The following is a 20,374-nucleotide window of genomic DNA, read 5'->3' as shown; positions in this document are numbered from 1 at the left end:
TATTTTTTGTTTGTTTCATTGATCAGGTAATTTCTTTCTGCCATCTAAACTGAATATATGTGAACAGTAGCGTGTAAGATTCCTTATTTACAGTGCATGCAGTCTCCAATTATAGAAATGATGTGAAGATTAAATGAGACAACGCAATAATGTTTTCATAGTAGCACTGCCTGTAATTCCCCAGAGGTCTGCATTATTTAGTATATCATTGTGCAAGAATACAGGCAGTGGAAGTAACATGTTATCATGTAAATGTTGTTATTTAAAACCAGCACTTGTATATCTATTAATGGGTAATTTGGTATAAGTAGTTTATAAAAAGCATCATGTTGAGAATGTGTGTGATGAAGAATTTTATCCTGTTTCAAAGTAAAATATTTTGTCTTAGAAAACAGTAATTTCACTTTTTTGCATGAAACTACTAGAGGCTTATATGTTCTGCTTCTTTCTCATTTAAAGGTAATCTGTCAGCAGGATTTCACACCATTTAACATGTTCATGTAGCTTTTCCAAAGACAATCCCAGCAATATCTTTGCATGGCCAGTCCATTCCTCTGTTAATGAGAAATCACCGTTTGAATTGATATGTGAATGAGGCTGAACAGCTATATGTGTATCTGAAGCCTCTGTCACTCCAGCTCTATTCCTCGTCCACCGCCGCCTCCTGCTTAATTGACATGCTGGAAGTCACACACCATAGAGGCTGGCAGTAAAGTATGAGGAGGCTGTGCTCGTCGCTGGAGTGACAGAGGCTTCAAATATACAGTAGCTCTTCAACCTCATTCAAATACTAATTACTCAGTATTGGATGAACAGACTGGCCATGTAAAGGATATTGTTGGACCTGTCCTAGAAAGAGCTTCATACACATAAATAGTTTGCTGACAGATTCCCTTTAAATTTAATGACGGACATCTCATTTTCAGTGTTTGGAGATAAATATACAAGGAAAACAAACCTTATTGACCTTAACATTCCCTCTGCAGCTTCACCCTGCTGTTCTTCGGGCACTGAAAGGGAGAGCAGCACGGCAGTGTCTAACACAGGAGCTCAACCTGCATGTGCAGCAGAACCGCGCCGTGTTGGATCACCAACAGTTTGACTTCATTGTTCGTCTGATGAACTGCTGCCTACAGGTGAGTTGCTAAAATACTTTTTTCCCTTCCCAACGTACTTTGAAATTTCTTTTGTCTACTAACCAATTGCAAAAATTACTAAGACTGCGTGAAGTTGCTCTTGGAGGCCGTGTGTGGAGACTTCTAAGGCTATGTTCACACATTGCGTTTTTTCAGTGTTTTTTTTATGCAAATTTTCTGATGCGTTTTTACAGTACCAGCAAAGTCTTGAGATTCCAGAAATCTCATGCACACATCTTGTTTTTGTTTTTTTTATCAGGATTTTGTGCTTTGCATGTTTTTTAGCAGAATAGAGCAGGTCACTTCTTTCAGCGTTTTTCACCCATTCAAAATGGGTGGTGAAAAAAACCGCACCAAAAATGCATGTCAGTTTTTCAGCATTTTTTGTGCCAAAACCTGATGTAATAGAATAAGATTTTTTTTTCCACTGAACTTAAAAGGACGGTAAAAAAAAATGCACCAAAAATGAAGCAAAAAGCAAGAAAAGTCCTGAACAAACCTCCTGGCAAGAGATCAGGTTTTACTGCAGAAAAAATAAACGCTGAAAAAAACGCAATGTATGTACATGGCCTGAGCGTTACATTGTTGTATACTTTTATAGGATGTTTTAAAGATCCTGTATGTCAAAAGCTACATTAGTTTTCTTAGGAATACCCAAAACAAAGACATCAAACATTTCATTTTCCATGTAGGAGGCCATGTTTTTTGTAGCTATTACACGAAGTTGCCCCTTCCAACAAGAAAAGTGCGTCGTATATGGCATATAAATGATAGAACATTTTGCGAATAGTTGTTTTCACAATTCTTCTTCCTCTGCTACATGATTCTTTTATGGGGAATGTAAATCCTGATGGTTTTTGAGTTGGAGACATAATAGGCTTGCCTTTTCTTCCTCAGGATTGTACATCACTGGATGAACATTTTATAGCTGCAGCCCTATTACCTTTGGTTACAGCGTTTTGCAGGGTAAGATTTTTACTAATGTGTTGTATAAATAAATAGGCATTATTATTATTTATTGATTATTTGGTTTTAATACTTTTTTCGCTTATTATATTTCTTATGAAAATTGTCTTTCCAGAAATTAAGTCCGGGCATCACGCAGTTTGCTTACAGCTGTGTACAAGAGCATTTAGTTTGGACCAACATGCAGTTCTGGGAAGCCATGTTTTATGGAGATGTTCAAAACCATGTGAGGGCTTTGTATGTAAATTCTGAGGAAAATGGCTCAAATCCGGTAATTATACGAAACTTAACATATTTTTGGGATTCTGGTTACATAAGTGTGGGTTACCTGACTGAGCCTATGTGCCCACGATGCGGAAATGCTCCAGATTTTTTCCTGAGCGTTTCTGCATCTCCCCTGGCAGAAAAAACGCATGCGGATTGTACATGCGTTTTCCTGCCAGGGACAAGCGGAAGTGAAGCGTTCTTCACATGCATATATATATATATACCTTCTGATGGCCTCCGGTGTGCTTGTCTCTGCTTGCCGGCAGCTGGCGGTAGATTTAAGGACCTCCGACGTCAGCGGTCGCGTGACCTGTCACATGACTAAATGACGTCAGCGCAGGTCCTTTAGTCTACCGCGAGCTGCCGGCAAGCAGAGACAAGCACACCGGAGGCCACCAGAAGGTAGGTGTAATATTTATTTTTTATTTTATTTATTTTTTTAACAGGTTCTATGGTACCCGGGTCCGGAGGAGAGTCTCCTCTTCTCCAGACCCGGGTACCATCCGCACATTGAAACGCATGGATTCCGCATGTACAGATGCAGTGATGCGTAATCCATGCGTTCCAATGCAATTCATTGGCGGCAAAAACGCAGTGCTTCCGCAAAATAATTGGTAGTGCTGCGTTTTTTTCCGCAATGATAATCCGCAGCGGAAATTTCCACAACATGTGCACAGCACATGCGGATTATCATTGGGGAACATGGCAGACCTACCAAGCGTTTTTTAAGCGTTTCTGCGGCGGAATTGCTGCTGCGGAAACACTTAAAAAACGCATCGTGGGCACACAGCCTTAATGGGTATTTAAACTGCTTAATTATCGTGAACAAGCGTTTCTAGAAATAATCGTTTCCTTATAATCATGCATTCTAAGCTCGTTAATGATTTTTTTTGGCTGCACAAAAAATCGTTTTGAGCAGCGCATCGTCCTGTGTAAATGGTAACTCCACTGCCGAGAACAATGGCAGTCTGTGCACTGAACAATCTGTTATTTAGCATTCAGTGCACATCTAAAATCAAGTCTGTCTGTGTCAACAAGCTATTAAACGAGAGGCTGTGCACATCTAGGTGGGATGTGGCCGCCAGTATGTATATCACATACCTACTGTAACATGATCGCTCTGTCCCGCTGCTGGCAACGTAAAATCCTCACAGCGTGCACTGTACGCGATGTAAGGATTCACAAGTCTATTTTTGTTATAAGCGTGGACAACCCCTTTAATGTAAATGGAGCTTTAGAGGGGGGACTGTATTAAAATGTGCCATATGTGGTTAATAGAGAGATGTAAGGGAAAGGATAATGGTGGTTAACCTCAATCTATAGGCAGTGACGTGACAAATAACGATGTAGAATGATTTATTGAATTGAGCTTTGGATTATATGTTCTCTATGAACATAAATAATTAATGGTGAGCTGCCGCTTGTGCTGTTTCTGTATTTTCTGTCATATAGCCTATATTCCGTGATTGTAGATGCTAATATATTATGTTTGTGGGGGAAAGATTGGAACACCTCTTTAGATGGCCGTAGACTTACAATTTTTATGTGATCATGTTCACGATAATACAATATCTTTTATTACTGTAAGTTGAAACCCTTTTTTTAAAAAAAAAACGAAACACTAGTATTCATTTTTAGTAAGAATTGCCCTCTCTGTAAAAGAGAATTGTAAAATACAGGGTTACTGGTTAATTTTTAAAAGATTTATTGCAGATTTTTTATGATCTGTTATAATCTATCATGATCTATTTTTGTGAACTGGGATTGTGTCATTAGTTCAGTGCATTAAATGAACTGAAAACATTTTGTAAAATATAGTTATAATGCTGTTTTAATAAAAATGTATTTTATTAGAATGAAGTGGAAGAAGAAGAGCGATCTGCCCTGGAGTTGGCAGCTGAGCAGTGTCGTCTATGGCCAACACTTGTACGTGAGAAACAGTTAGAACTTATCCAGAAGGAGGAGAGCACCGTGTTTAGCCAGGCTATCCACTATGCCAACCGTATGAGCTACCTTCTTCTTCCATTGGACACCTCTAAAAACCGCCTTCTGCGAGGGGGAGCTGGATTTGCAGATACTGAAAGTGTAACGAACAGCTTCATCACCAACAGGTTACTGAAGAGACCTTTCGGCCTTCTGATGATGATCTAAGTTTGATCCTACTTTTGCAATATTCAGTGTGCTAACCCGCCCCCCCCCCCCCTTTTTTTTTGTTTCCTTCCAAAATAATTCAGCATGGCAGGCAGCGTTGCAGAAAGTGCAGATACAGAAAGTGGTTTTGAAGATTCTGAAGGCTCTGATGTAGCTCATTGTGTTGTTCGCTTTATAACTCGTTTTGTGGACAAAGTGTGTACTGAGAGTGGGGTTACATCTGATCATCTAAAAGGCCTGCATACTATGATCCCAGGTACATTATTCTACTTTTTAAAATTTGTCCATTTTAAGTGCTTTTAGTAGTTTGGGTTGTGCTGCTTTTAGACTCTTGACAGTGAGGAAATAGAGTTCTGTAATTCAATATGCTTTGCATTGTTGGTTAGAGGTTGTCTCAAGTTCTTAAATGTGTAAAATTTCAGAAGGGCTTGTAAAAACATGCAGCTTTGAAGTTTATCCTCCCCATTCTCAAAAATGTAGGTATTTTTAATTTTCTAGTGAACAGCTCATTGCCTAGGTTACCGGCCACCCTGCAGTAGTGGCCGGTTACCTAGCTCATGAGTGAGTTCTGCTAGTAACCTGCTTGGGCTGCTCAGAAGATGGCTGGATCTGGCCAGCTTCAGTCCCTCTGCACTTCTCCAGGGCTGCAGAGGCAAACTGCCTCTGCTAGTAGCCTGGCAGAGAGCACCGTTCGAACCAGTGGGGCAACCATGCTGCTAGTGTGATCTTTCAATGTTCATTAGCACAACGCCCCTGCACAGCAGGAAGCTAGGAGGCAGAGGAGTTGTGCGCTCCTGAATATTATTGATGAGAAAACCCCTTTTAAACCCCCTAGTAAGTGCTGAAAAAAATTCTGGACATTTGATAGATAGGAAGTTTCATGACTATATCCAAGGATAGCCTGCAGCTTGCATCAACAAACAGAGATCTGTTACTTCCCGGTCTCCTGATAGGTGGGGTCCCAGAGGTGGATGTGTCATAAATAAAACAGGATTGCTTGTTTGTGGGTGCATCAGATACTGCTATGTATTGCTTTATTTCTGCAAAGTTTGGAGGAAGCCTTCTATGTATAAGGGAAGTATTGGAAGGGTTAACCTGGATAACTGAGCACTACTGTTCATTATCAATCTGGAGCTTTTAGCCGCTCCCACGCAATGTGTTGCTAATAGAACTTAACTGGCACAGAAAAGATCTGCCAGGATTTTATAGTGACGCCAATGTATCAAACAAACACTTACATGAACTACATTATCGCTCACTCCAATGAAATGCTATAACTTGATGGCAGTGTCCTTATATCTTCCAAGCTTTAGAAAAGTCCAATTAAGTGAATATGTATTTTTGTATGGATTTTTTTAATCTCATGAATTTACACTAATTGTTCCATTGCCTATTATTTGCACTGTTGGGTTTCTTACCTTTGTTGGCTCTCCTGCAGCAGGTTTCTTCCCCTACCTATAGTAGCTGCTACTAATTACACTGGCATGTCATCTTTAAAGTTTGGTCACATTATCAGTAGAAGAGGACCAACTTCTTTCCAGTGTGAAATTACATGCTATCCTGCACTGAAGGGCAGGAATTAAAGTGAATATCCATTGTGAAAACAATTTAAAACTGATTTATTACATAACATATTGTAGGGGTTCACTCTGGTAGGCTTTAAGCCTTGGGTAGTATTCACACAGGCAATACAGCTTTGCTCCAAACATCTGCAGTTTTTATTGCTCTCCACAGGTTGCAGAGCACCAAAAACAAACTCGTAAACATAAATCCCTAGCCTTGTTCAGAAGCTAACTAAACAGAACAGACCTTGGCTACTCGTAACCTGCTGAGCTAGTCCCAGCTTGGTCAAACAAAACAGCTGTTGTCCATAGCAACCACTAATACTTATGGTTCTCTGCACTCGACCCTTGCAGACTCTTCTCAGAGAGGGAGTCTGCCTTGTCTCTCTCTCCAGATCCAATACACATCCAGTCTGGTCAGCTTCCCTGAACTGAGTGTCTAAAGTGAACTGCTAGCCTGGTTATATGCAGACTAGCCAGGTAATCTAATCAGAACCTGTAGAGCTAGGATTTAACCCCAGCATACCTGGCTTTGCTACTTACCAACCACCCATCCCAAGCACAGAGCCTACAGGGCTTTATATTGACTTCAACATGAGGCTCCTGCTTGATGACACGAGGGTGACCTAGTAATTCCAAGAACATGCCCTATTTTTGGTTACCGATTTTCGTCTGTGCTGATTTTTGAAAGGCAGCAAAGTTCCTGCCACTTTAACACCCACAAGGTTGGCTTCTGACCAGGCCAACCAGCAAGGGGTTTCGAGCAGGTACTTACCCTTCCAGGGTTTTAGTAGGTTGCCATAAAATATGAGAAAGGCCTTCCTTTTCCCTGGTCTGTGTTCTTTATGGTTGACCTCTCCCCCATTTTCTATCACTTTCTATAGGGCTCCTGCCATTTGTGAAAAGCACTTGCTCTCCCCTGTGTACACTAACACAAGTCCCCAGGCTTAAATTCTGTCACTCGAACAAACCAATTATACCCCCTGGATTTTTCTTCTTATGCCTTGACGCGGCGCTCTTTTACCTGTCCCTTCACTTTATTCCAATGACACAACAAATCATTATGCCTGTCCCTTGTGGAAACTGACTTTCGACTCCTGGGGAACCCTATTTACTTTTTCTAAAGTACCTTTTAGGCTGTGTGCCCACTATGCGTTTTTTAAGTGTTTCAGCAGCGGCAATTCCGCTGCAGAAACGCTTAAAAAACGCTTGGTAGAAGGTTTGCCATGTTCCCCAATGATAATCCTCTTGTGCTGTGCACATGCTGCGGAAATTTCCCCTGCGGATTATCATTGCGCAAAAATCCGCAGCACTACCAATTATTTTGCGGAATCGCGGCATTTTCGCCGCGATTGACTTGCATTGGACCGCATGGAATCCGCATCACTGCATCTGCAGATGCAGATTCCATGCATTTCAAAGTGCGGATGGTACCCGGGGTTTGGAGAAGAGGAGACACTCTCCTCCAGACCCAGGTACCATAGTATCTGTAAAAAAAAAATAATTAAAATAAAAAATATACATTATACTTACCGTCTGATGGCTCCCGGTGTCCTTATCCGATGCGTCTTGGCTTGCCGGCAGCTCGCGATGGTCTAAAAAGGACCTGCCATGACGTCATTTAGTCATGTGACGGGTCACGCGACCGCCGTTGCATGGATTTATATAGTGAGACCAAGTTGTCAAGCACTTTCCAAGTGATGCTAAAATCGCTTGGAAAGCGCTTGACAACCCGCATGCGGAAATGCATGTGAAGAACACTTCACTTCCACTTGTCCCTGTCAGGAAAAAACGCATGTACAATCCGCATGCGTTTTTTCTGCCAGGGAGATGCAGAAATGCTCAGGAAAAATCCGGAGCATTTCTGCATCGTGGGCACATAGCCTTACTGTTAAGTCTATGAGCTGGCAGGCATGCCTTGGCGAAGCCATGGGTACAAATAGAACAAAGCTTTTCAGAGGCCACTTTAGCTGCTCTCCCCTGGGTACCCTTCTTTTACCAATCTTCACTGAAAACTCATCCCACAATTTGTGCTACACTCTACTGCTGCTCCCGACCAGATACACGCAAGCTTCTCCTTCCCATTCCATCTCCTTTTTCACCTATTATCGGCTCTCCGGACTTCTTCCCTGGTTTATCAGATCCTGTTTTTAGACTTTGGATTTCTCAGGAAAGGTTTAGAGCTTTCCAGATTGGCGTAGATAATAATTGGCCTTCTTTAGAGGCACTTCAAGCTATTACTGATCCCTTACCACTGGGCACATGGCGTTCTCTCCAACTGCGTCACTTTGTTCGCTCCCTTCCAAATTACTCTCAATATACACGAACCCCTTCCATGTTTGAAAATCTTTGCATGGTTAAGGGGGTGATTTGTCATGCACTCAATACTAACTAACCCAATGTATCAGCCTCCTCCCAGATTTTTAATACAATGGGAAGAGGACTTGGGTATCACTCTCTCCGTGGAACAAAGGGAAAAAGGTGATGTCCTTAAAACATAAATCTACCATAAGTTCTCGGCTCCAGGAAGCGAATTTCAAACTCCTTTCAAGGTGTTACAGGGTCCCGGTTAAGTTAAGCAAAATGTTCCCCCTCTATTGACCCTAAGTGTAGTAGATGTGGATCAGGCGAGGGAGATTTCCTTCATATCTTCTGGTCCTTTCTGGTTTTACAACCGTTCTGGACTAAAGTGAAAAGCATTAGCAGGTCGATTACAGGCATTTCATCTGAAATGGGTCCTGAACTATTCCTTCTACAGCTCTGTGAGACCTCTGTTTCCTCCTACAAACGGTCCCTATTAAGATTTTTGATGTCTGCCAGAGCTTGTTTTCCATTGTTATGGAAGAAAGTTAATCCACCAAGCCTGTCCCTCTGTATATCTTAGGTCAATGATTTAATGTACATGGAGGATTTGACGGCTTCTCTCTACAGTAGTTATGAGGTTTTCTATAAAACGTGGTTCTATTGAATGGAATTTAAGCAATCTAATGAATATGGAAGCCTTGTTCAGCTCGACTCTCAGACTTGATTGCCATTGAGGGATTTTTGTTCTAACAGTTGTCTGGACTGACTGGGGTTGGATTTTTTCCTCCTTTTTTTTTTTTTTTTTTTTCCTCCAGAAGTCCCAGCACTTGGACACCGTTTAGTCACCTGGCATTAATGGCATGGATTTACTCTGTCTGGTAGGCATTAGGTAGCATTCACACAGGCAATACAGCTTTGGTCCAAACACGTTATTGCTTTTCACAGGTTACACTGCACCAAAAAACAAACTAATAAACATCCCTAGCCCTGTCCATCTGCTAACTAAACAGACTCATACACGGCTGAGCTAGCCCCAGCTTGGTCAAACAAAACTGGTATTGTCTATAGCAACCACTGATACTTGTAGTCTTCTACACATGGCCTGTGCAGACTCTTCTCAGAAAGGATTTCTGACCTGTCTTTCTTCAGTTCCAAGGCACATCCAGTCTGGTCAGCTTCCCTGAGCTGAGTGACTAAGGAGAACAGCTAGCCTGGTTATATGCATTGCCAGCCAGGTGGTCTAATCAGAACCTGGAGAGCTAGGATTTAACCTTAGCCTACCTGGTTTTGCTACAATATAAATACAGTGTTTGTGACTGCCAGCAGATAATGCTTATAAAGCTTCCATTGAACTCCTTGTGAAGTTGCATATATTTTTATACATTGAACTTTCTCCAGTGACTACTGTAGTTGACCAGAACCAGAATGCAAGTCTATGCCCTGGTGATGATGGGAGGCAGCGTAAGCAACTCAGTGCCATAGAAGTGCCATGGACTACTTCAGTGGTAGTTATGCTACTTGTGCACTTGCAGAAAATGTAATCATCCATGTGCCACAAGGGAATGTGAATAATGCAAGGAAAAATATAAGAAAATGTGTGTTTCATATATGTAGGCAGCTTAGTTTAGTAGATGTTCCTCCAAAAGCATGTTGTTCTATAGGATTTTACTACAGTATGTATTTTGAATAATATGAGTTGCTGGTTTGGATACAATAGCTATACTGGTTACATGATATGATTGTGTCTCTTTATTATTCCTATGTAGACATTGTTCAGATGCATATAGAGACCTTGGATGCTGTTCACAGGGAAAGTAAGAGGCTGCCTCCAATCCAGAAGGTTAGTATGGGGGTTAGCCAATTAATTTGTGTTGTTGCTCAATAGATGCACAATTGTTTGATATTTCCATCATTTGCTTTTTTTTCATTTGTATATGTCTTTTATATTATGCTTACCGTCATTCTTGGTTTTGTTTTTCTTAGCCAAAGTTGTTGCGACCCACATTGTTAGTAGGTGAGGATTTTGTAATGGATGGACTTAGAGTATATCTTCTGCCAGATGGACGGGAGGAAGCTTCAGGTGGTGGTCTTGGAGGTCCACCTCTGCTCCCTGCTGAAGGGGCGCTGTTCCTCACTACTTATCGTTGCATCTTTAAGGGTACTCCAGTGGATCCATTAGGTGAGCACAGGGTTTTTTGTTTTTTTTTATTTCTCTTGAATATATCTACATTATTTGGTTTGGTCGGTAACTTCAGTTGTCAACTGGCTGTTGTAATTTCCAGTTAGGCTCCTGGATTATCCTACTGTTTGATCTCTGTACCTTTTCAGTTCTCATCCTTCGTGTTCAGGGTTATGGACTACAAACCAATTCTTTGTAAAGTCTGAACCTGCAGTCATGTTCCTTATCTCTCTACTATTCACTGCACAAAGAATTCGACAATAAATCTATGCATTTTATTGCAGGCCCTTCTGCTGGTCAATTTTTTTGGACTTGCATGCATACAGTATATACTCACATTCAATAAAAAAAATATAAATGGTAGTGCTTCTTTAAGAACTCTTTCAGTGTAAACATGCTGAATGAGCAAAATGCTCGTTCTTTAGGTGAAATGATCTTTTGTTTTTCACATGGATGATCATTTTCGGGGTAGCATAGTCCTGTGTAAACAGGACTCACTGCTGACAATCTACTACAGATCGCTAAGTGCGCATAATTTACAGCGGTCTGCCTGTGTGAACAGGCTGTTAAATGACCACCGATCAGTAAATATTTCTAGATCTGTGGTCCTCTAATGCCACCAGTTGGTCTGTGTAAACAGATTCTTATTCAATGTACATAAAGAAGTAGGGATAGGATAAAAGGGAGTGTGACTGAGTAATATAGTAGTATATTTTTAATCAAGACTAGTCGCATTTCTAAGTAAGGCTATATGCCCACGATGCAGAAATGCTCCGGATTTTTTCCTGAGCATTTCTGCGTCTCCCTGGCAGAAAAAACGCATGCGGATTGTACATGCGTTTTCCTGCCAGAGACAAGCGGAAGTGAAGCGTTCTTCACATGCATTTCCGCATGCGGGTTGACAAGCGCTTTCCGATCGATTTTAGCATCACTTTGAAAGCGCTTGTCAACTTGGTCACACTATATAACTCCATGCAACCAGCATGGATTTACAGTGCCTACAAGTAGTATTCAACCCCCTGCAGATTTAGCTGGTTGACACATGCGGAATTAACTTGGCATTGTGACATTTGTACTGTAGATCAGCCTGGAAGTGGGAAATGCACTGCAGCAAATTTTTTTTTTTTTTAAAAAACGTAAAAAGTTAATTCAGTGTGTCATTTATTATTCAACCCCTCAAACCACAAGAATTCTGTTTGGTCCCCCTAAAGTATTAAGAAGTAGTTCAGGCACCAAGAATAATGAGCTTCACATGTGTGGATTAAAGATCTCTTTTGCCAGCCTTTTCTGACTATTTAAGACCCTCCCCAAACTTGTGAACAGCACTCAGACATAGTCAACATGGGAAAGACAAAGGAGCATTCCAAGGCCATCAGAGACCAGATCGTGGAGGGTCACAAGGCTGGCAAGGGGTACAAAATCCTTTCCAAGGAGTTGGGCCTACCTGTCTCCACTGTTGGGAGCATCATCTGTAAGTGGAAGGCTTATGGAACTACTGTTAGCCTTCCACGGCCAGGACAGCCTTTGAAAGTGTCCTCCCGTGCCGAGGCCAGGCTTGTCCGAAGAGTCAAGGCTAACCCAAGGACAACAAGGAAGGAGCTCCGGGAAGATCTCATGGCAGTGGGGACATTGGTTTCAGTCAATACCATAAGTAACGTACTCCACCGCAATGGTCTCCGTTCCAGACGAGCCCGTAAGGTACCTTTACTTTCAAAGCGTCATGTCAAGGCTCGTCTACAGTTTGCTCATGATCACTTGGAGGACTCTGAGACAGACTGGTTCAAGGTTCTGTGGTCTGATGAGACCAAGATCGAGATCTTTGGTGCCAACCACACACGTGACGTTTGGAGACTGGATGGCACTGCATACGACCCCAAGAATACCATCCCTACAGTCAAGCATGGTGGTGGCAGCATCATGCTGTGGGGCTGTTTCTCTGCCAAGGGGCCTGGCCATCTGGTCCGCATCCATGGGAAGATGGCTAGCACGGCCTACCTGGAGATTTTGGCCAAGAACCTCCACTCCTCCATCAAGGATCTTAAGATGGGTCGTAATTTCATCTTCCAACAAGACAACGACCCAAAGCACACAGCCAAGAAAACCAAGGCCTGGTTCAATAGGGAAAAAGTCAAGGTGTTGGAGTGGCCTAGTCAGTCTCCTGACCTTAACCCAATTGAAAACTTGTGGAAGGAGCTCAAGAATAAAGTCCACATGAGACACCCAAAGAACCTAGATAACTTGGAGAAGATCTGCATGGAGGAGTGGGCCAAGATAACTCCACAGACCTGTGCCGGCCTGATCAGGTCTTATAAAAGACGATTATTAGCTGTAATTGCAAACAAAGGTTATTCCACAAAATATTAAACATAGGGGTTTAATAATTGACCCACACTTTTATGTTTAAAATTTAATAAAATTCAACTGAGCAACATAACTTTTTGGTTTGTAAGATTTATGCTTCTGTTCATAAAACCTACTCTCGTTTGAAGGCTCTAACTTATTTGCATCTTATCAAACCAGCTAAATCTGCAGGGGGTTGAATACTACTTGTAGGCACTGTATATAGTGTGACTGTAAAGAATGTTTAAGAATAAAAAAATAAATCTATACTTCCCTTCTGATGGCCCCCGGAGTCTTGCTTCGCTCCGTTCTTTCTTGCCGGCAGCTCGCGGTACACTACACTGAAGGACCTGCTGTCACATGACTATGACGTCAGCCCCGGTCCTTCAGTCCATCGCGAGCTGCCAGCAAGGGAGGACGAGCGCAGCGCGGGCCATCAGAAGGTAAATATAATATTTATTTTTTATTTTATTCTTTTTTTTTTTTTAACAGGTACTATGGTACCCGGACCCGGAGGAGAGTCTCCTGTCCTCCACACCCGGATACCATCCGCACATTGAAATGCATGCAATGCGCATGTTCAGATGCAGTGATGCGTAATCCATGCGTTTCAATACAAGTCAATGGAGGCGAAAACGCAGCACTTCCGCAAAATAATTGGTAGTGCTGTGTTTTTTTCCATAATAACCCGCAGCGGAAATTTCCGCAGCATGTGCACAGCACATGAGGATTATCATTGGGGAACATGGCAGGCCTTCTACCATGCGTTTTTTAAGCGTTTCTGCAGCTTTTTGCCGCTGCGGAAACGCTTAAAAAACGCATCGTGGGCACATAGCCTAAGACCAAAGTTTAGAAAAACCGGTTGCTTGACGAAACAGCCCTGTATAAGCATATGTACTTCTTGAGCCTTGGGAAATAACAAAAGGTTATGAAAATGTATATTGGAAATGTGATGGTGTGTTTTTAATGTAGTGGCTGAACAAACCGTTGTGCGGTCCTTCCCCATTGCATCTCTGACGAAGGAGAAGAAAGTCAGTGTCCCGGCTCATCTTGACCAGTATGTTCAGGAAGGACTTCAACTGCGCTCATGTACTTTCCAGGTGAATATTTATGTTTTGCTGTGATATGAAGCTATATCTATTTCTGCCTCATGTGCACAATGCTTGTCCTGTAGAACATCCAGAAAATTGTATTACTTGTTGCTCAATATAAATTTGTACAGGGGCCTAAGTTTGAGACATAATCATTGAGACAAATCCATTCAGCCACAAAATAATTAGTAAGACCTGATGAGTTAGTGAGATTCATTCATTAGACCACCTCATGGTCATTTGCGCTTCAATGTATTAATGCTCTTTATTCCACTCTATCTGAACCATGCTTATCTTTCAGATTTTTGACATTACACATTGACATTAGAGTCATGGGCTGTACTTCAGTGCCAGTAGTGGTAGTGAACTTTGCATCTAAGCATAGTAGGTTTAAGTACATAACTTGTGTTGCCACCTATAGTAAGGAGAAACCCACAAAATCAAAAACCATGCAGAATTTCAGTAGATCACTTATTAGAAACAAAATCAACAAATGTCAAAATACGGATACCATATCCACTGTCCATGGGTATGAAACACTTCCTATGTTTTGATGAGATAGGACTGCTTTAGACCTTTATACAGTTCTGGAAATCTATACATGTCACATATATTTTGGTTTCAGCTGCTGCGGGTGGCGTTTGATGAGGAAGTCCCTTCTGAGATCTCTGAAGGTTTCCGCAAACAGCTGCATAAGCTAAGGTATCCTCAAGATGTGCAAGGAACTTTCCCATTCAGTGTTGGTCTGTCCCTACAACACACTGCTCAACCTAGAACCAAGGACAAGAATCCCTCCATCAAGTGAGTTGGCTCAATAATTATTAAAAAGCTATACGGTCATCCTATTGCTATAGTAAGTAGATGTCCTCTAGGTTTCCTTCCTTGTATAAATCTTATGAATAGACTGTTTGCACAAAATCATAGTATTCCTTTAAGTTTCCCACCTTACCCTCTGCTCTTTTCTATCTCATGTTGGAATGGTTTCACAAGTGGTTTTGGTCCAGTAATGTACTGTTTATAAAGTTTGGCCCCTCGGACTTGGCCATATAAACTTAGTGATACACATGAAAAAGGCCCAACCATGACGACCACTTGTTGTTCTTGTCCATGCTTCTCATAGATCCTTTGAACTTCTAATGAAAGAATACCCTCATGTGGTATATAAGAAAATATGTATTTAGTTTACCTTTCATGTTGTCACTTGCAATATTACTTGGGTCACAATTGAAGGGCAAGGACGCATCTCCATCTTTTTGGGACTTAACCAACAGTTTTCTGAATTGGAGTTGGTGCTATTGTAAAATAAATTTACTTTTTATATACCATACTAAAGAAATAACCTCCTCAGTGTTGTCTGTGCCATTCTGTTCTGGTGCAATTACTTTCTCTGTGTTTTGCTTTTATCTGTCTTTCCTTGTGCCATAAATCAGTGTGTATATGTTGTCATACTCGTAGTGTAATCCCTAGTGACCCCCTATCTCTCTCTGTAGCACCCTCCATGTCAGTGACGTGCTCCATGGCCACCTGGCACTGAGTTTATCTCTTGGCAGCTTCCATTCAGAAAAGTAAGACCCAACATTTATGCCCAACTGGTCATGGTTTCATGGTGACTAGCCATTCTTCCTGGGTGCTCAGCGGCTTCTTTCTGTCCTAGTTTTACCCTGGCATCGAGAATTCAAGCTGTACCAATGTTACCAGCAATCCTCTGAGATATACAATAATGTAGCATTATGGGAAAAGCTTTGTATTGGTGCTGCTGTGATATGTTGTAACTTGTCTGAATGTAATAGGAAGTAAAAAAAAATAGGTATTCTGGAGCCTAGACGCACAGAATTATTGCTCATAAACATCAGGGATCACCTAAAGTTGTCTGTGCACCTTGGGGTAACGGCTTTCTTCCCAATAAATATGCACTTTTATTGGCTGACCTTGCATGTTTATGGCACAGAAAGTAGACGATATGGAGACCCTAGGTTGGCAGCGGTTATCTCCCAGGGAAACGAGGAACCATACGTTTTAACACCTTCCCGACCGGCCGATTTTCCCAGTTTTTTGTGTGCCTTTGCCCCCCTCTACCCCCCTTTCCATGAGTGATATCTTTATTGTTTGTCAACATACCCATACGTGGGTTTTTTTCCCCCAGAAAAAATTAATTTCATCTTATAATATACTGGAAAACAGGGCAAAAATTTCAAGTGCAGTGAACTTGAACAAAAGAACCAGTCTAATTTCCGTCATTGTTCTTTGGGTTTTGTTCTTTTGCTGTTCATTGATTTGTGAAACTAATTTGTCAGTATGATGCTCTAAATAAGTGTGATTACGGAGATGCCAAACTTGTATAGGTTTTTATTTTTCTCCCCTGAGTGGCAAAAAAAAAATAGTGAATTCTTTGGAAAAAAAAGAAAAAAAAAACAAAACATTTTTTCATAATATTTCAAGCCCCCCTCTAACATTTTCACTTCTTGGAGCTATGGGAGACCCTGGTTTGGGTATGACAATCTGGTGTTTTTATTGATACCATTCTGGGGTAGATTTGACTGCTTTTTACTCTAGGGTTTTTTCCTGAATTTTCCAGATGTAGTCCTACTACACGTTGTTGTTTGTTTTGTTTTTTTATTGTATTATTTTTAATGGGGAAAAAGTGGGGTGATTTCATAACTTTTTTTCTATATTTTTAAAATTTTTTCTTTAATACTTAATTTTTTTTAGTTTCCGAAGGAGACTTGAACCTGTGTTTGTCATGTTGCACCTCCCGAACCATGCACTCTGCTCCACTTGCTGCCATTTGAGGCATAATCTGGCAGTGAAACACAGTCAGTTTCTGCTTAGAATGATGCAATTCCAGTATGTCATGTTGAGAAGGGGTTACTTCCCAATGGATGTCAACACATTAGGTCATATCATGTTTAGCAGTTTTGTCGTTAGTAATCAATATTTTTCTCGGACCTATGATAGACCCCCTGAGGAAGCTAGATTGCGTGGCGATACGCTTTGGGCATTTTCACTCCTGCCATTTCTCTTTGACCACTTTAGGGTATAGGACTTTCTGTTATCTGCAGCATGAGATAGGTACTACTGGTATGTTTGTTGCTGACATTCTCATACGTTCACTCCTCAGCATGGCATGTACAAGGTAAATTGTCCCTGATGCTCTCTTTGTAAATGAGCATATAGCTTTTTCATGACACTATTACATGTCCAGCATTAAGTATTTTTGCATACTTCTAGGAAGCATGACACATTGCTCCTATCAACTTGATGGTTATTTTGTTTATTGTGAGATTTCATCTGGCTTAACTAATTGAAGTGTGCTTTGTCTATAACTTATACTGTTTTGCAAAGGATTATTAAGACATTTGCGCACTTTTCCCACTGAGTTCTGGTGGTATATATTCATCTAACGCACTTCTGCTGACCATATATGCAAAGATCCTAGGGTTATATTTGGCATGCTGTCTCATATTTATTGTGTTTACTTGATTATAGTGAGTCTTGGGGTAGGCAGGGTGCAGCTCTATTGTGGGCTGGTGTAAATGCATGTCAGTTTGACTTTCTAAGTTTGTTTTTGTCACTTTTTTTGGTGATCCCTGTATATATGGCATGTTTTGGGGGTTTTTTTTGCTCTTTTTATGTTCCATTTTTAACATGTCACAGACTGATCCCATACATTTGGTGGTGCCCTCTGCCTGTATATGTAATGTGTCTGCTGTTATTAGTGGAGCTTATAATGTTCCCAGACATACAAGCATGTATACGTGTATGTAACATTCTTCCTTTCTGGGCATATTCCGAGCACCGATGATATGACAGAACACTCCCTGCTTCATTGTACATGCTGAAAAAGAAAGGCTGTGATGTACATGTATGAGATTTCCAGAACAGAAGAAATGATGCGCGCAGTCAATAGGACTATGTGATGAGATGCACCCTTACCTGCAGACTAGTCACAGTGGGTTGCATATACGGAGGACTGCATTAAAACTAATTTTGTGTTTGTGTTAATAGCTAGTATTGTATAGGCTTTCTGGTATGACTGGATGGGGGGTTAGCGTTCTAAATGGATTGGGGGCAGTTTGTGAAACTTGGGAATACCAGACAGGTTCCCATTAAGGTGGATAGAAGTGGCGGTGAAAACAGCCCCTTAATTAGTGACTGTTACGTGCTTGTGCTACAGCGGCAGAACTAATACAGATACTGACCAGGGCAATTCTAGAATAACTATTTATTAGCGAGTATGAAAATGGTTAGGGGTTATAATTAAAAGAAAACGTGTGCATGACTTTTCACCCCAAATTAGAGAGTACGAGGAGGAATGAACTCAGGGCTCATTCACACCTGATTTTCACGGATAGCACTCATACTTATGATAGTCTCGCCCGATTTTTTTTTTTTTTCTTCTTTTTTTTTTTCCCCCAGACCGAGTGGTCCCTTTAAAAAAATTTTTTTAAAAAAGCAGACATGTCTGATTTTGATCCGGGGATCAGATCAAAATTTGCAATGCAACTCTATGGGTCTGTTAAAAAATTGCATGGCACTCTGACAATATCGGAGTGCAAATCATTTTACACTCACTGTTAGAATGGAGACTGGAGAAACATTTTTTGTTTTTCTCCACATATGAGAAAAACTGATGACACTTGGATCACTCTCTGATCAAAATAATCTGATTTTTTTTTCTTGTACGTGAGAAAATCGAACGTCTTAAAGGGAATCTGTCACCACTTTTGACCTATCTAAACTATTAATATGGGCATACAGGTTATAGACTGCTGAGGAGAGTGATCCCTGTATGTCTCATATCAGAGGTCTTGTTGCTGAGAAATCATCTTTCGTCACTTTATATAAATGCCCTCTTCCAGGCTCTGGGAAGGACGCTGCCTGGAAGATAACTCTGCCCCCAGAGCTTATTATACATGAAGGGGAGTTACCAGTGTGAGACAAGTAACTAAACACAGAACAGGAGAAATGAAATTTGTTTTCTTGCAAACACATTTTTTGTTCCTCTCTCAGCTCTGCTGTATTGTAACAATATTACCCTGTCTGCCTGTGAGATGGAGGCTGAGAGGAACCTGCAGATGTGTCAGGTACAATCACACACAGCTCTGCAGTGAGATCAGGAGAGCAGAGAGCGGCCATCACACTGGTAACTCCCCTTCATGTAAAACAAGCTCTGGAGGCTGAGTTATACCCAGAGCCTGGAAGAGGTCATTAATATAAAGTGATAAGAGATGATTTCTCAACAACAAGGCATCTGATATGACACATACAGGTATCGCTCTCCTCGGCAGTCTATAACCTGTATTCTCATATTAAAAGTTTACATAGGTCTAATGTGGTGACAGATTGCATTTAATGAGGTTTGTTTGATGAAATATTGACCCCTGCTCTCTGAGAAGGATGTGATTTGAGCAAAGTGCTTATCCTAGTTTAGGTTGAAGACATGGCCACAGAACATTCAGCAGTAGCTAATTTAATATTTCGCGGACACGGAGTTTGTGGGTAAGGTCTGCTCTTTCCTAATAATACGTGGTAGGCCGATTATGTAATAGATGGACAGAAATGTAAGTTGGTATATTATTTAGATGCAAAGAAAACCATATATCCACGGTTGGAATCGTGCAGACCATGCAATGTAGTGGATTACAATAACCTGTAGTCACAGTCAGAATTAAAGTGTTTACTGGTATATTGGACATCTAATATCTGAATAGCGGAGTCGTATACAGATAAGTACCCAAATCCCATGAAACTAGTGTAGAAAGATTGACTAAAAATGATCTCCACTAATGCGCCATTAGATTCCATTAAGGTTAGCACATATCTCGCCGTGTTGGATTCCTAATTGAAAATGGACAGCAGATTCTTTTCTGTATGCTATCTGGTTCTTTTTGTCGTGGTTCTATTTTTTTTCCTTCTCTGACCTACGTCACGCTTTATGGTGGACCCTTCTAGACTTGCGGCTTAATATTTATTTGCTTGTATAAATAGTTATTCTTTTCCTGTAATATGCATTGACTTTTCTGTTGGGTTGCACTGGTATTGGAGCATAAGGCCTGATACATCCAGTCAAATCTTAGTGGCTGTTATCCATTGCAAGTGAGTATACCACTAAAATATGATCTGTGATCTTGGCCTTGCTCAATGAATGTGCAAAGATGCTGCTGGATTGTGTATCCTTCCTTTATAACTTGTCTTGTGGCATGTGCAAATTATTTCTCCAAGGACCATCTCTAAAAATCTTGTGAAGAATGCCAAGAAGACAATAGGCCGGCAGTATGTGACACGCAGAAAGTATAGTCCCCCATCTTGGGATGTCCGAGGGAGTCAGAATTCTCTGGAACAGCAGGGTGATGACATTTCAGGTGGGTATTGCTTTCT

At 41.1% G+C, this 20,374-nt stretch overlaps 1 protein-coding gene across 8 annotated transcripts in view; it reads left to right on the top strand.

Annotated features, from left to right (window-relative positions):
• Positions 1-20,374, top strand: part of SBF1 (SET binding factor 1) — a 119,495-nt gene that overhangs the window by 74,027 nt on the left and 25,094 nt on the right. For 4 of the 8 annotated variants that reach the window (XM_073652585.1, XM_073652590.1, XM_073652586.1 and 1 more), the window contains 11 exons: positions 987-1,136; positions 2,034-2,102; positions 2,218-2,373; positions 4,224-4,480; positions 4,604-4,776; positions 10,153-10,226; positions 10,370-10,565; positions 13,878-14,005; positions 14,622-14,797; positions 15,487-15,561; positions 20,219-20,358. In XM_073652585.1, the coding sequence (XP_073508686.1) occupies positions 987-1,136; positions 2,034-2,102; positions 2,218-2,373; positions 4,224-4,480; positions 4,604-4,776; positions 10,153-10,226; positions 10,370-10,565; positions 13,878-14,005; positions 14,622-14,797; positions 15,487-15,561; positions 20,219-20,358 (1,594 nt within the window). The remainder of the gene's footprint in view (positions 1-986; positions 1,137-2,033; positions 2,103-2,217; positions 2,374-4,223; positions 4,481-4,603; positions 4,777-10,152; positions 10,227-10,369; positions 10,566-13,877; positions 14,006-14,621; positions 14,798-15,486; positions 15,562-20,218; positions 20,359-20,374) is intronic. The other 4 variants (XM_073652592.1, XM_073652591.1, XM_073652589.1 and 1 more) reach the window with 1 other exon arrangement.

The sequence above is a fragment of the Phyllobates terribilis genome, unplaced genomic scaffold (genome assembly GCF_046119375.1).
Source record: "Phyllobates terribilis strain yellow unplaced genomic scaffold, ASM4611937v1 Scaffold_11__3_contigs__length_659146591, whole genome shotgun sequence".
Classification (NCBI taxonomy): Eukaryota; Metazoa; Chordata; class Amphibia; order Anura; family Dendrobatidae; genus Phyllobates; species Phyllobates terribilis.
This window is presented reverse-complemented; position numbering and strand designations above follow the sequence as displayed.